This window comes from Gekko japonicus, unplaced genomic scaffold (assembly GCF_001447785.1).
Source record: "Gekko japonicus isolate JY-2015 unplaced genomic scaffold, Gekko_japonicus_V1.1 scaffold365, whole genome shotgun sequence".
Taxonomy (NCBI): Eukaryota; Metazoa; Chordata; class Lepidosauria; order Squamata; family Gekkonidae; genus Gekko; species Gekko japonicus.
In genome coordinates this window covers 470,721-486,753 of record NW_015162488.1, presented here as the reverse complement: position 1 = coordinate 486,753, position 16,033 = coordinate 470,721, and the positions used below count along the sequence as shown (strand labels likewise).

Sequence of the window (16,033 nt, the reverse complement as noted above, 5' to 3'; positions counted from 1 at the left end):
TCATGAGTCACTAATCACTTCTTCAGATTTATTTCCATTTATTCTTTGCATTCTCCTGGACTGAATCCTCCTGTACCAAACTGAGACCTAGGTTTCCTGTCTCATTACCAATGCTAATATCTCCACACATACTACCCCTTGGCATATCACACCTAATCCAATCACACCTGCTATTGCCATTAAGCATCTGAAATAATCTTTATAAAGTTTACTAGGAATAAGGCCCATTGTGGAAATAAATACAGTGAGCTCTAGAAAGAGGCTCTGGGAGACTGCCAAGGCCTTGGGCACTCATTCTCAATTTGCTGTGGCAACCTCCTCAAACCCCACCCTCTCCAGGCTCCACCCCTGAAATCCTCAGGAATTTCCCAACCTGGAGTTTGCAACCCCATCCCCTTCCCAGCTAATCATCAACCTGCCTTTATTTGCCCCTCTGACTGCAGCTGACGTCTGCCCACCTCCTGGAAATCAGTTGTAATTCTGAGTGATCTCCACCCCTCACCTGGAGATTGGCAACAATGGTTCCCCAGGAGAAAATGGATGGTTGGGAGGGTGGAATCTATGGCATTGTACCTGTCTGAGGTCCTACCCCTCTTCAGACCTCACCCTCTCCAGGTTCCATCCCTCAAATCTTCAGGAATTTTCCACATGGAGTTGGCAATCTTACCTCCTTCCCAGCCAGTCATCAACTTACCTTTATTTCCCCCTCACTCTTCAGCTTTCCTTCCCCCCCACACGTGCAGTTTCTACCGTACTCTGAAGCCCTGACTGCCACATCACATTGGCTATCATGGGGGGGGGGCATCTCACCAGGGTATAAGGACACAGAGTCCACCATTTTTTCCAGGGGAATTGATCTCTGCCATCTGGAGAGCAGTTGTAATTCTGAGTGATCCACACCCCTCACCTGGAGATTGGCAACAATGGTTTCCCAGGAGGAAAAGTAAGTCTTTCTCTGCAATGGGGACCAAAGCAATTTACATCATTCTCCTCTCACCCGTTTGACTTGCACAACAACCCTGTGAGGTAGGTTAGGCTGAAAGTCTGTGACTGGTCCAAAATCACCCACTCAGCTTCTACAGCAAGAACCTGGATCTAGCAGACCCTGTTCTGAAGTGCTGACTGCTATGCCTAGGGCAGCCAACCTCCAGGTGGAGTCTGAAGATCACCAGGTATTATGACTGAACTCCAAACAACAGATCTCTCCCCCCCCCCCGGAGGAAATAACTGCTTTGGAAGGTGGGCTTTATGGCATTCTGTTCAGCTGAGGCCTCTCCCCTCCCCAAACCCTGGCTTCCATAGACTCTACCAGAAGTCTCATTCTCATTTCCCCCAATATTCCTTTTTTTCCTTCCCTGAAAGTCCCCATGGCTTGTCCCCTTTTCCTGCTTCCCTCTCTCCTTCCCAACCACCAGTTAATCTACCTTTATTGACTTCAGCTTTCCCTCTCCCAGTAGCCTCTACCTGGGAAAACTATGGTCCATTTAGGCTATGCCAAGTTGGGCAGTGCTGGCCATTGGGCAGAACTCAGTTATACAGCAGATAACCTACAAGCATTTGTAGAGGGCACCTTATTTTCCCCTGTATACTTTCCCCCACAATATTTCCTCTTTTTCCTCCTCTTGGAAACCCCTTCACTTTTCCCTGCTTTCTTCTCTCATTACCACCCACCCACCAATGAACCTACCTTTTATATGTCCCTACCTTTTATCTTTTTATAACCCACCTTTCTCCACAATGGGGACCCAAAACGGCTTACACCATTCTCTTATCTTCCATTTTATCCTCACAATAACCCTTTGCCATAAGTTAGGCTGATACTGTGTGATTGGCTCAAGGTCACCCCATGAGCTCTCATTGCAGAGTGGTAATTCAGACTTGAGTCTTCCAGATCCTAATATGAAACTCTAACTATTACATCACATTGGCTTTCATGGGGTGGCTGCTGTTTGAACAGTAGCAAGATGCCACGTCTGAATGAGTCATATAAGTCAGGAGATAATGAATTGCCAAGTGCTAACTGCCAGACCTCACCCCAGTGAGTCCAGTTTAGTGTAGTGGTTAAGAGCAGCCAACTTTAACCTGAAGAACTAGGTTTGATTCCCCACTCCTCTGCATGTAGTCAGCTGGGTGACCTTGGGTCAGTCACAGTTCTCTCAGAGCTGTTCTCTCAGAGATCTCTCAGCCCCACCTACCTCAAAGGGTGTCTGTTATGGGGAGAGAAAGGGAAGGAGATTGTAAGCTGCTCCGAGACTACTAGTGAAGGGTGGGGTATAAATCCAACTCTCCTCCTCCTCCATCAAAGGCCAAAACAGCCCTGGAAATGACCTTCCCCTTTTCCCTGCCTTTTACTGACAGAAATCAAAGCTTGAAGGCTGACAATATTCTAATTTCCTAGCAATGGCCAGTGAGGGCACTTGTTTCTTAAAGCTACAGATGCTTTCTATTTTGGGGGGAAGGAGGTTAAAAAACGCCAACACCTGGGGTGTTTTTCAAGTTTACAGAAAGATCTGTCTTGGCTGTTCATGGTTCCAGTCTCTGGATTTACATATCCACACATTTGGCCACATTGAGGATTAGCTATATTGATGATTAGTTGGAGTTCATTCACCTTGATACATACAAACACCCCCCCCACACACACACAATACTATGTGCTGCTTGTGGGCACCTGGCCTGAAGCATGGAGGGTACTTTCCATGTGAAAGTACCATCAGCCATGATCAAGTAACTTCCTACTTACATTCTTTCATAAAACTAGAGTGCACACGTTTGTAATCACGAGGATATGAGTAATATTGATACTTGGAAAGGAAGACATTACCTTTCCTCTTAGTGCTGAAAGAAAGTCTGAAACTTGACATTCACTTCAGAACTACCATCTTTTCATGCATGCCTGGATCATGACCTTGTATATTAATAATAGTATCTTTCCTTCTTTATGAAAGGAATGTTCTTCATCTGATTCTACACCTAATTCACTGCTCTGGGAATCCTGTAGATATGATTATAGCAACACAGTTAATGTTGATAAGGAAACTACCAAAGACAATCAATCATTAACTAAATTATTGTGCTAGTCTCTTTCACATCTCACTGAAGTCCAGAGTTCAGTCATTCCCAATATGAAAAAAGTCAGAACTGCTTTCTCACAGAACTACTAAAGTGTTTCAATCAGTTTCTATGACTGCTCTTACTCTGAAAACAAGCACACCTCATTGTGCATTTTGCTCTATCTAAGGCTGTCCGAGGATATTCTACGGTTCTTTTACAAGGTTCCAGAGGTCTTTTACACAGTTCTTCTGAGTAGTGAGACATCAGTACTGGCAAATAATTCTGCAGGAGAGGGACAGAGCACAGTCCTTTTAGTCAAGAATCAACCAGAACTACAGGAGAACTGGGTTAATTTCTAAACTTGTTATTTATCTTCGAGGAGCTGAAAGGGAGCATGTGAAGAGTAAAATAAACAAGTTATCTGGCTTAATATCTGTTTATTTGAACACAGGGAGCAAGCAGACACTCAAAAATCAACTGTGACAGAGCTACTCTCCAGTTCCCCAAATGTAAGAACACATCCTCCCAGTTCCCCAAGGCTGCAGCCTTCTGTAACAGGTGGAGGTTGCTGTAACTTTAAGGACAGGCCAATATAGAGTGCATTACAGTGGTCTAACCTCAAAGACCATAGAATTTTTGCCAGTTAACCAGCTCCAAAAACTCAGCCTGTTCCCCTTTAATGACCATGTTCCCAACTGTAGAACTGTTGCTGCCAGAACTGACCTTGGCAGCTTGAGATTTGAGAGAACATCAACTGACCTCCCAGTGCTCATCAACCAAGGATCTGTATCTAGCAAGCTGTGCACAAGCCTAGAACGATGACAATCTACACAACCACATATTTTGCAACAATTGTGTCCTGTGTTGTCTGGGAGCCATGCAGCTCTGCCCCCAAGAAATATTCAACAAATAGATACAGGAGCTACAAACTCTCACCATTAGCTCCCCCAGTAGCTCACTTGCCCCACTGTCTTACAGGCCCAGCTTTCTGCACTCAGGATGCCGGGAGCAAGATTCATTTATTTTAATGTATTACTTTTTTCATGCTCACCTCCTAGGGCTACCAACCTCCAGGTTCTGGGAGATCTCCCAGAACTACAACCCTCCAGACAATAGTCTCCAGACAATAGAGATCAGTTCCCCTGGAAAAAATGGCTGCTTTGGAGGGTGGAACCTATGGCATTATTCCACATTGAGGTATCCCCTCCCCAAACTCTGCCTTCCTCAGGAATTATCCTGGGATTTCCAGGAATTTCCCAACCCAAAGTTGGCAACCCTGCTACCTCAGGATAATCATTGCTAGTCTGCCTGCACTGGAATAATTTATCCAGATTGGGATTAGTACTAATATGGATCCAAGCTGCTTTTGATTAGTCCCTTTCCCCTTAATTGGAACAGAAACTCCAGTCTGTATATGTGCCCTACACTACACTACAAGGAGTGAAGAGGGTTGCCTCCTTCCCACCTTCCCTTTTTCTCTGACTGAGCGATCTGTTTCAGCATCATTTTTCCTAGTAGAGCTATGATAAATGAGTAGATGGTCTGTAGGTAGGTTTAACCCAAGAGGTCTATTCCCCCGAAACTGAGATCAGGTTTTTAAAACCTGTATTGGCTAAGCATCTATTGTAGAAATAAATAACAGATATTTGGGAACAATCAATGGACAGTTGAAACAATGCATAACGCTAGTAGAAGGAAAGCAAATTCAGTTACTACATAAATTGAATTACAATGTCTAAATGTCTTCTGAAAGGGATCAGTTCTGTCCCTTGTCAAAAAGCTTACTGTGGCCTGTTCGAGTAGTTTTTGGAGACCTGACAAGCAGCTAAATTCCATTTATGGACCTTCCCTCTGAAAACATAAGAGCTGTGCAAGATCAGACCAATGGTCCATATTTTCCTGCATCTTGTTTCACACAGCAGCCAACCAGTTGCCCTGGAGAGCCAACAAATAGGGTAAAGAGGACAAGACCTTTCCCTGATGTTGCCTTCTAGTACTGGGTTTCAGAGGTTTACTGTCTCTGAATATGGAGGTTCCCTGGAGTTCTGTTCCTGGGCCAATCAAAACTTGGGGCACCACTTCAAAACAGAACTTGGGGTACAACCTCAAAACGTCATCCAGGAAGACTTTCTGCCAATCAGTTCAAAGTGGAGATTTTAAAACGTTTTGGACCCCTTACCAAAATTAGTTGTGGACAAAACTGAAGTGCCTCATTCAGAGGGATGAAAGCCAGGAACATTTTAATCAGGGCAATTACAGGATGGGCAAATGGGTGGAACTAGCATGTTGATTCTACCTCTCCTATTCCTGATCCATGAAAATGTCTTCTTCGTGAAATACAGCTTGTGGTTTCATTTGCCCACGTCAAACAGAGACACATGTTATTTTAAGATAATATTAATCTATCTAGAACAACAATCACTATACAACGGAATCTTCCAGACAGCCTTAGAGTTCCAATTTTGTTTCTCATTACTGGTTTTCTCCTTGTTTCCACACAGCTTCACTAGCAATCCCTTGCTGTCTTGGTTTTTCTTAGATTTCCCCCCCCTGCTATTTCTGAAACATGCCCCCCAACTCCCACCCATGGCTTAATTTTAGTTTTTTTACCAGTCTTAAATGCCTGTATGATTCCGCATGGCTCCACCCACCTCACCATTTTGTCCTGGGTGATGTGGGCAGTAATTCCTGTTTTAAAAATTGCATGTTGCTGTTACAGCAAGCCAGCTGTAGACCATTATGGGCCCATCAGAAGCTTGAAACAAGCAGGCAATCATCGCCTTGCTGCCTCATAGAACATTCCTTCGAGCACAGTTGAGCACTGTGCTGGGCACCATTGTTATGCCAACTTCTCCAGGAAATTCCTGGAGACCCAATCCAAGTTATCTACCAAGGAAGTTTGGGTGTTTGTGGCTGTGCGTAAGTTCTATACCAGTCTATACAGAGGTCAGATGGCCAATGAGACGCTCGGCTATATCCCAGGAAGTGAGACAACACGCTAGGATTAAGAATAAATGTTGTCTTTACTAAAGGTTTCTGCAGTCATACAAAATCAGAATCACACACACAGTTATACAAGCTCCTTAGTTACAATAGTACATCAGAACAATTACAGCATAGAAAATAACAAAAGCATCAAAATGGGGATGACACAATGGGGCACGGCTATACTCATCTGAGGTCCAGCTGAGGAAGAACTCTCCTCCTTGGAACGCTGGGCAGCCGAAATGCAGCAGCTTGTGAACTCCAAGGCACACAGGTAGGACCAGCCAAACCACGTGTGAGCTCTCTGGGTCGCGACTCCGGAGAACTTAGGTAGTAGAGTCACTTGTAGCACCTTAGTGCACTGCTATGGGGAGGGTGGGTTAACCAGAGAGACAAAGGAGAGTTTCTCCTTAAATAAACTCTTTTTGGGGCATGTGCTATCCAGCCATAAACTATCAAACCCGTCCTCTAAACTATCACTACTGGATGAAGAGGGGGTGACGAGGGGGTGACGAGGGGATGACGCTCTCCTGAGGGGTGGTGGCAATATGCAGATCCTACTCCTACATCAAAGGTGCCTTTTGGCAAGGTGTGAATCTTCCGTTCCCATGGACACCTCTTGATTTGCAGATCTGGTTCCTGCTCCAAAGCCATAAACGCTATTGTCTTTAGATCTCCAAACCAGATTAAGGGAGTAGGGTCACTTGCTCTTTCCATTCCAAGAATGCCGGGGTTCGCTGGGGATTTTCCATAGCTCTCCAAGTGGGTGCAATGGCGCGGTGTCTTCTCCATCCCAAAGAGTCATGGGATACATTCCAGGGACGCACATGGTCCGTATGTGCAACGGCAGGCCCAGGCCAGCCTATTTCTAGGCAAGCATGAGATGCAGAACAAAGCAACACACAACATACAGCAATCCCTGAATACATATTGCATAGGTATTCATGCTAGAGACACACATAAGCAGCATCACCACTATACAGAAATACAAACATAAGCTCATATCGTTACACCATTTTCAAATTCTGTGTGCAGTGCGGGCAGGCAAGCTGAGGCAGCAGAAAGAGAGCCAGCAGCCCAATGAGCCCCTTGTGGGTGGACAAGCCATGGCTGCAGTGGGTGGTGAGCCGAGACTCCGGCCTCAATCTCTGCTGGATGAAAGAGGTGGCTGTATGGTGTGTTCCCAACTCACATGCTTCCTGTAAACAAAACCAGTGAATGGAGAATAAACAGAGCAAAAAACATGTATTGCTGAACAGAATAGGAACAGCGTAAGGGTGCTTTGAAGAACTTCAACAATAACCTTCCATAACAAAATTCACTTAGCGCTGCAATAGGCTATGATCATAGTTATGCTGAATTCTCTAGCTACAGCCCATAGTTCAAAAATAGAAGGAAGGGCAGCACAGCCAATCAAAAAAACCGGTCAAACACAGGAAAGCAGCTAACCAATCAGAAGGACAAAGAGGTAGGTAAAGTACAAACGTTCCTCTGGAGGGCCAACAACACATCATAGAGGATGAGGCCTTCCTCTGATGTTGTCTCCTAGTTCTGGAATTTAGAGGTTTTAGTGTCTCTGAATTTGGAGATTCCTCTTGGTCACCATGGTAGGCATCATTGATAGGCTTATCTATCTAATCCCCTTCTAAAGCCATTGATAGACTTATCCTCCCTGAATCTATCTAATCCCCCTTTAAAGCTGTTTATTCCTGTGGCCATCACTACACCCACTGGCAGTGAATTCCACATTTTAATCACTCTCTGTGTTGCAATTATTTTGTGCTGTAGTGTATTTCAGTGGAGGTCATGCAAGTCAACCAACATTCCTGGCTTCCATTATCTTCAATGGGCCTTCAAGCCTCCCATTGAAACAATGGGCAATTCTGCCATTCCTTTAAGTACATCCCCAACACAAGCAAAGGAAACATGCCCACAACCACGACCCACCCACCACCGGCTGAAACACACAGGTCCATACCACACCCAGCAACTGGGGTGTATTCTTCTACACGGCAAAGGAATGGAAATACACGTTGAGCTGGCAGAGGAAGGAGACCCTTGGTGATACCTTGCTAGGGCCCAGCCCCAGTGAGCTGGCAGGATGGGTTTGGTGCTCAGGGATGGGAGCCTGTGGTACATAGGGGGTGGAGGACTTCTCCCCCCCCCAATGAGCACTGCTTGCACCCACTTTCACCTTCATGGCACACAGAGGTGTTCACAATCAGGAGAGATGGGAGGGTATAAAATGTGGGTCCTCAGCCAAGGCACCCAATAGCTAAAACCCTCTGCTCAGTGTGAGCAGAGAGATGGGGTGGCTCAGAGCCCTGAGTCCACCTAAGACCCAAGCCCCACCAGGAGAGAGTTGTTCATAATCAGGAGGGGTGGAAGGATGTAAAAAGTGAGTGCTCTGCTTTTAATAAGTTCCCTGTCTCTATGTCTTTTTTTTTTTTTTGCATTTTTGCATTGTGTTTGTGTGCCTGTGCCTGGAAGTCATGGCAACCTCTGGCAACTCCTACTGGGGCACGGTGGACATTCAGAGAGGTGGCTTGATGGCCTGCCCCTGGCCTCTTGGACCTGCTATTCTTTGGGAGTCTCCTATCCAAATACTTGCCAGGGTTGGCCCTGCTTAGCATCCAAGATCTGATGAGATCGGGCTTGCCTGGGCGATCCAGGTCAGGGCCCTGCCTCTCTGTCTAACTGCCAAGACCCAACAGAAGAGAAGGTGCAGAGCTGAGTTGAAGGTATAGCATTCTGATCCCATAGAAGGGGAACTCTGATATTGGCAGCCAGCAGTGCCTGTTAAACTTTGGAGGGCCCCATTGGTGTTTCAAAAGCTGGAGAATTCTGCCTCCTCCCGGTTGCTTTGAAGTTTGGTAAATATTTTGATTGAGAGGAGACAGTCTGTCTAGAAATGTATCCATTCATTAACCACCATGAACTGACACAAACCTGCTTGAGAGTTTGTAGAAAGTTCATGCCAGTTGACCTGCCATGAACTTCAGTGTGCGAACCACGAACCACCCAAAATTCATCACAAACTTTAGTTCGTGAGCCAGTTTGTGCCCATCCCTAAACATGAGTGCCACGATATTTCATATTGTTTAGGTCAAAAGAAAATGTAAAGAACAGATGACAGCTATTGCATGCATAACATTTTGTTTGCCAAATGTTTCTAATTATTTATGGAGTGATTACCAGAGAAACTGTACTATATAAAGGCTTTAAAGGAGTTTAAAGGCAACATCTGAATAGCCTCAGTAAAACAAGTGTGCATTCAAATGCCAGCAAAATATCCATATTTGCAGTTTCTTTTTTATAAGCTTCTGTACATAAATAAGACAATATGAATGCTCTGATTTGGGAAGAAGGTATTCATTAAATGTAAAGAACAACCACTATGGCATAACATTGCACAAATCCCATACTACTGGTGAATGATGCAGGGTGGTTTGATAAAGAAAGTTCATGTTTGGAAAGTTCACTTGGGAAACAGAAGAAATCAAAATCAAAGAAAACTAATAGTGCAATCCTAAACAGAGTTAGGTAAAGGTAAAGGTTTCCCTTGCTCGAAAGCCAGTCGAATCCGACTCTAGGGATGCGGTGCTCATCTCCGTTTCCAAGCCGAAGAGCCAGCGCTGTCCAAAGACAATTCCGTGGTCATGTGACCAGCATGACTAGATGCCAAGGCGCACAGAATGCTCTTACCTTTCCATTGAAGGTAACCTATTTATCTACTTGCAATTTCTTGCTTTCAAACTGCTAGGTTGGCAGGAGCTGGGACCAGAGACGGGAGCTCACTCCATCTTGCAGCACTTGGGTCTTGAACTGCTGAACTACCGACCTTCCAGCCTGCAGTTCAGCATCTCAACCACTTCTAAACCTTCTAAATCCACTGACTTCAATAGACTTAGATAATATTACTCTGTTTAGGATTGCACTGTTAGTCACATAGGATTTATGACAGTAACACTTCCAACATCTACAGCTCCCACCAAGCACACCCCTCCAGCCTTTATTTTCCATGCTTTTGGCTCTCTCAAAGGTTTTTATAACTCTTAAAACTGTACAATCCTCTGACATCAAGAAAGAGGGGGGAACTGCTCAGCCTTAATAGCAAATCATTAAAAGCAAGATCAGTGAGTATGTAAAGCAGAAGAATTTTCAGAATAGTTTCAGGCAGACAGTTATTAAAAGTTCAGCCCTGATCCCCAATTTCTGCAGATGGACCACCAATGAAAGCCATCAAGATGTTCAATTAATCTTTGTGATTCTAATCCATGCCATTCTTTAGCAGTGCAACATTCATTTGCAAATAAGTCAACACAGAAAACCCCTATAATGTTTCTTCTTGGCATCTTCTTTATAATATTATAAGACCTGTTTTGTTTGTTAAAACTAAAGGGCTCCTGTAAGGATGTGTGTGCTCTTTCAGTTTTCTCCTCAAGCCTTCTGTTAGTTTGTGTACTGATGAATCCAGTCATAAACTGCTGTGATCTTGGTGTAAACTCCAGGGCGGTTTCTTCGAGCGCATCCTTCACCCCAGCTGACAATGCCTGTAAGGTACCATCTGTTCCCCTTTCCTAAGCAGGCTAATGGACCTCCAGAATCACCCTAAAGGAGAAGGACAGAAGTCCCACTATTAGAACAGAGAAACTTCATTTTTTTATTTCATTTTGGTGCTTAGTCATGTTTATACTTATCCCACTATTATGTATCACTATGATATCTCCCTTTTGAAATTGGGATGCTTAGTCCATTTCTATACATGATTGTCCACATCTAAGGCCCTCATGTCCACACATCTACACACTATCAGTTGATACTATCAGTTTAGGCAGCACTGAGGTATGAGTCAAGAAGGAAGGTACCTGAGGCAAGTGACTAACATTGTCAATGCTAACAGTGCTGTATACCTCATTCCTCCATGGAGATGACACATGAAGCCACAAGTCCTTCATATGACGATCCACCAAAGGGACACACACAAGCACTATTTATGCACATTACACCTGATTCAGAAATACTCTGCATGGGGAAAACCATTTCCATATGTAGATCATCCTGACCAGAACATGGAACATAAGTCTGTTTTTATGTGACTCAGTTACTATTTCACGCTAGACCACAAATCTGAAGGTAACTGCAATATTAACAACAACAAAAAATGAGTTTCAGCTTGATTAGGCTTAGGAACCTAGCCAATAACCTAACTAAACCAAAAGAGATGGAAATCATAAATATATTTACTTGAACTTAAGTGCGACTGAAATCAAGGAGACAAATTTGCATGTGGGTGCAAATATCTTTGCAGTGAAAAGACACCTAAAAGTTTCCTGGGATCTCTTGTACAAATCACAGCTCTACCTTGATCAGCTGCAAAAGCATTCTTAAACTAACTTCAGATTGAACTTAACTCAATGCCTGCACTGAAAAACATCCTGGATTGGATCCTACCAGCTTTTCCACTGGCAAAAGAGGGGGAAGGAGCTCCTTTTGACTTCTGAAAGGCCATGATAAGGATCCCGGGGCTGCATGGATAAGAGCTGTGAGGGATGGGGGATGCAGTGAGGAGAAGAGTCAGCCTGGTTTTCCATTTTTATGTTTTCTTGTGTCACTCAGCCTTAGGAAAGTTTACATGCTACATTCTGGATCCCTGTTTTTGATTGTCTCTAGCAGCTCATTGAAGAAATATGCCACCATGTGGCAAAAGAAAGGTATAACCAGAAGGAGTGTCCTGTCCCGTCTGTCCCCCCCCCTCCACCGCTGCATAATGGAGATCAAAGGGAAGAAGAACTAATATCTTTCCATGAATTTAAGGACTGTGGAAAGAAGAATGAGGGTGATCCCTTGAAGGAAGTGTTGAAGCAAAACTTTAATGGGCATTTGAAAAACTTTATTGTGGCTTTTTGCAGTTTTATTTTCCACTTTACCTGACATGCGTCAATACCACCATTAAGGTTTCCAGCACACAGCATCCGAGAAGTAATCAGATCATCGTAAAGCTTGTTACAAGTACTTTGATTAATTATTTTCACTTTAGCTTCTTGTAGAGTTTTTGCAAGCTGACCTAAATCAAAAGAAAACGGAATTAGTCAAATAAGATATTTCAAATCACAAAGGGCAAGATTGAAAATCAAAAACTATCAAGATTTGCCTTCGTTTAGAGATCATTCTAGTAAATAAATACCTAACCTTTAAGAAGACTTTTTTAAAGAAGACTTGATTACTTTGATTTGCTTATAAGAAAAAAATGTTTGCAAAGCAGTTTGAAAATTTAACACATTAAATGTTATTGTATTTAAAATTACTTCATATCTTAAGATATTACCTTCCTAATGACCTATGAATAACAAAACTCCAGACAGCACAGCTCTCCCTTCTCTCACTGGGGATATGTATTTTCAGAACTGGAAAAACTGATATCTTATTGAGCCAGGTCTAAAATCTTTAAACAAAGCTTAATCAATATAGCACTGGTTTGGGGGGATTACAAATTAGTATTACACTTGCACTTTGCAATAAACATATCCAAAAATGAACATACTATTTTCTTTTACGGCTCCCCAGCCAGTTACATAGCAGACAGTTCCATAAACAAATAGTCTAGGACTGCTTGGTAAACATATGGGTTGTACCAGCTCATTGAAGAATACTGGTGCCTCCATTTCCAACAGGGCAATGTCATAGTCTGAGATATATTGGTCGTAATATGGATGGACAATGATCCTTTTGATTGATCGCATGGCTATATGATTATTGTTGTTTTTGTTAATGATCCTTATACCCATATATGCTGTCCAGCCGGATGCTATAGAGTACCTGAAAAACAAAGAGCACAGTTCTCCAAGTACTGTTATTACTCAGTTCCCAATCATTCCAAAGGGGATTGTGCAGAATCCGTTCTCAGTGGATTGCACCTAAAGTTTATAAGTCCCATGAAATAAGCCATCAGATAGGGCAAAGAAAAACCTCAGGAAAAGTACCATTTTGTATGGTGGTAAACAGCACTAGATCTTGATCATACATCATGATATATGATCAGATGTTGATGCTAACTGTATCGCAACAGGAGCAAATACAAAGTTCGGGCTTAAAGTGCTTAAAGTGAAAAACACATTTTTCTTAGTATGAACTTTATGGTCAAGGGAGAGAACAATGGAGGAATGAAATGATCGACATTGTACTGCTGCGATATGTGTGTGAACCATATCAGCACAGGCAGCTATGGATGTGGGACTTTCCAATTCCATCATCATCCACTATGAAGAAAGGTAGTAGCTGGGTGTGGAAAACCAATGCTATTGGCCCTGCTTGTATAGGGCTCCAATCACACCACCGAGGAACTGCGGGCAGGAAACAAGGCTGTTTGCCCCGGGGCGAACTGACGCGAATTTGTGCGATCAGACTTCCACCTGCCTGCCCCGCAGTTCCGCATAATACTTACCTTTTCCTGGTGGTTTTTTGCGCCGCTCCTGCAGTGCAACGAGACGCCCTGCCAACGACTCCGGGACGCCAGACAGATGTGTCCCCTTTAATCCGCGGGGGAATCGTTTGCCTGCCGCAGCTTCCGCTCCATATGATCGCAGCCTAGTTTTGGTATTCTACTAATTACCACAGGTATGTGGGATCACATCACAGGAAAATGACTCCCATGTGACAGTTAGTTTGTAATAATTGTCTCTGTGTCCTGGAAAGCCAGTGTTTCTAGCTTCCTCTGGAACAGTATTTGACACATTTGACAAATATACAAAGCTCTATGTAGATCAGGATTCCTCAGTGTAGTGCCCTGGGTACCATGGTGCCAACCAGCAACTTTCTTGGTCCTCTCCAAGTGTTGTTACAAAGTGGGTGGCGCCAGGTGGTGCTTTTGCTATAGCAGGGTTTCTGATTGGTCTTTGGAGATCTGATTGGGTGTACAACACCTTGTGTCAGAATTCCTAAGGGCCTCCAGGTTTCAAAACAGTTAGAGACATCTGGTATAGATTTTCAAGGGGCTTCTATTCTTGATACACCTGTGAATCCATAATATCCACCGAATTGTCAGTTTTATATTTCTACTAGAAGAAGAGGAGGACGAGGACGAGGAGGAGATTGGATTTATACCCCACCCGAAGAAGTCTCAGGGCGGCTTACAATCTCCTTTCCCTTCCCCTGTGAGGTAGGTGGGGCTGAGAGAACTCTCTTGAGAGTTCATGAGAGAACAGCTCCAAAATAACTTGTAACTGACCCAAGGTTACACCAGCAGCTGCATGTAGAGGAGTGGGGAATCAAACCTGGTTCTCCCAGATTAGAGTCCGTGCTCCTAACCACTACACCAAACTGGCTCTACAACAATCTCTAGAAAGAAGCTCCAGGTGAGTGTCCCAGTTGTAGCTGGGGGGGTGGCGGAGGGAAGGGGAAAATAGAGGGAGGCGAGCCATGTTTGTTTCCTTCTGCTTAGCTATAAGGCATGGCTGTCTCAAGTCATTTTGCTGCCCCAAGTGGGTAGTATGAGAGGAGAGCCGCATGGTAACAGGTATGGTTCCCTCCACCCCTGACTTATGTTGATTTGGGGTTATGTAATGGCAGCTAAGGTAGAAAAGCACCTCCTCCCATGCCATGTTTTCTGGGTTTCAAAGGTCTGGAAAGTGGTTCTGTAGCCAGTTACAGGGTTGCCAACTCTGGGTTTGGAGATACCTGTAGATTTGAGGGGTAGAGCCTAGGGAGGGCAGGGTTTGGGGTGGGGAGGGACCTCAGCAGGGTATAATGCCATAGAGTCCACTGTCCAAAGGAGCCATTTTCTCCAGGAGAACTGATCTTGGTCATCTGGAGATCAGTTGTAATAGCTGGGGATCTCCAGGTGCTGCCTGGAGGTTGGCAATACTTAGGGGAGGGCCAGGTTTGTTGAAGAACTTCAGTGAAGTATACTGCCATAGAGCTCACCCTCCAAAGCAACTGTTTTTTCCATGGGGACAGATCCCTGTAGTGTGGAGATCAATTGTAATTCAGAGAGGTATCCAGGCCTTCCCTTTCCCCCAACCCTTTTCAATTCTAAAGCTGCTAGAGGTTGGCTTATGTTGATTTGGGGCTATGTAGTGGCAGTTAAGGTAGAAAAGCACCCTTTCTGATGCCATATTTTCTAGGTTCTAAGGGTCTGGAAAGTGCTTCTATAGCCAGTTACACAGTTGCCAACTTTGGGTTGGGAAATACCTGTAGATTTGAGGGGTAGAGTTTGGGGAGGGCAGGGTTTGGGGTGGGGAGGGACCTTAGCAGGGTATAATGCCATAGAGCCCACTGCTCACAGCAGCCATTGACTCCAGGAGAACTGACCTTGGTCATCTGGAGATCAGTTTGTAATAGCTGGGAAATTTTCTGTAAGGGAAATGATGTGCTGTGGCTGGAGAACACGGTGATTTCTGGGAGATCTCCAGGACTCACAGGGAGATTGGCAACAGTGTTCCCTCTAAGCTGAGTTGGTGTGAGCTAGCTCACAGCTTTTTAGTCTCCAGCTCACACCTTTTTGTCTTAGCTCAGTAAGGATGGCTCCAGAGCAAACTACTGATGCAATCGCCAAATTGCTCGGTCACAACTTTAATGCCAGCAGCTCACAAAGTAGAATTTTTGCTCACAAGACTCCACAGCTTAGGGGGAGCATTGATTGGAAACCCCAGTGAGCATTTAGGGGAAGACTGGGAATACTTGACAAAATAATTGACAAAAAAAACATGTTTGCTCCTGTTCGTAGCTGCATCTATATGTAGCCTTAGCCTATATACTTGATAATTTGCACTTCATTTTCAAAACCATGGTTGACACCAAACCAGTGTTTCCTCTAAGCTGAGTTAGTGTGAGCTAGCTCACAGTTTGTAGCCTCCAGCTCATACATTTTTGTCTTAGCTCAGGAAGAATGGCTCCAGAGCAAACTAATTTATGCAGTAGCCAGATCGCTTGCTCACACCTTTAATGCCAATAGCTCACAAAGTAGAATTTTTGCTCACAAGAATTCACAGCTTAG

The 16,033-nt window shown here is 44.2% G+C and overlaps 1 protein-coding gene across 1 annotated transcript in view; it reads right to left on the bottom strand.

The window, feature by feature from the left end:
* Window positions 1-10,491: 10,491 nt before the first annotated feature.
* Window positions 10,492-16,033, bottom strand: part of LOC107105903 (suppressor of tumorigenicity 14 protein homolog) — a 29,945-nt gene continuing 24,403 nt past the window's right edge. The window contains exons 16-18 of the mRNA XM_015405949.1: window positions 12,584-12,858; window positions 11,970-12,106; window positions 10,492-10,650 (exon numbers count right to left, since the gene is read on the bottom strand). Coding sequence (XP_015261435.1) covers window positions 10,492-10,650; window positions 11,970-12,106; window positions 12,584-12,858 — 571 coding nt within the window. The remainder of the gene's footprint in view (window positions 10,651-11,969; window positions 12,107-12,583; window positions 12,859-16,033) is intronic.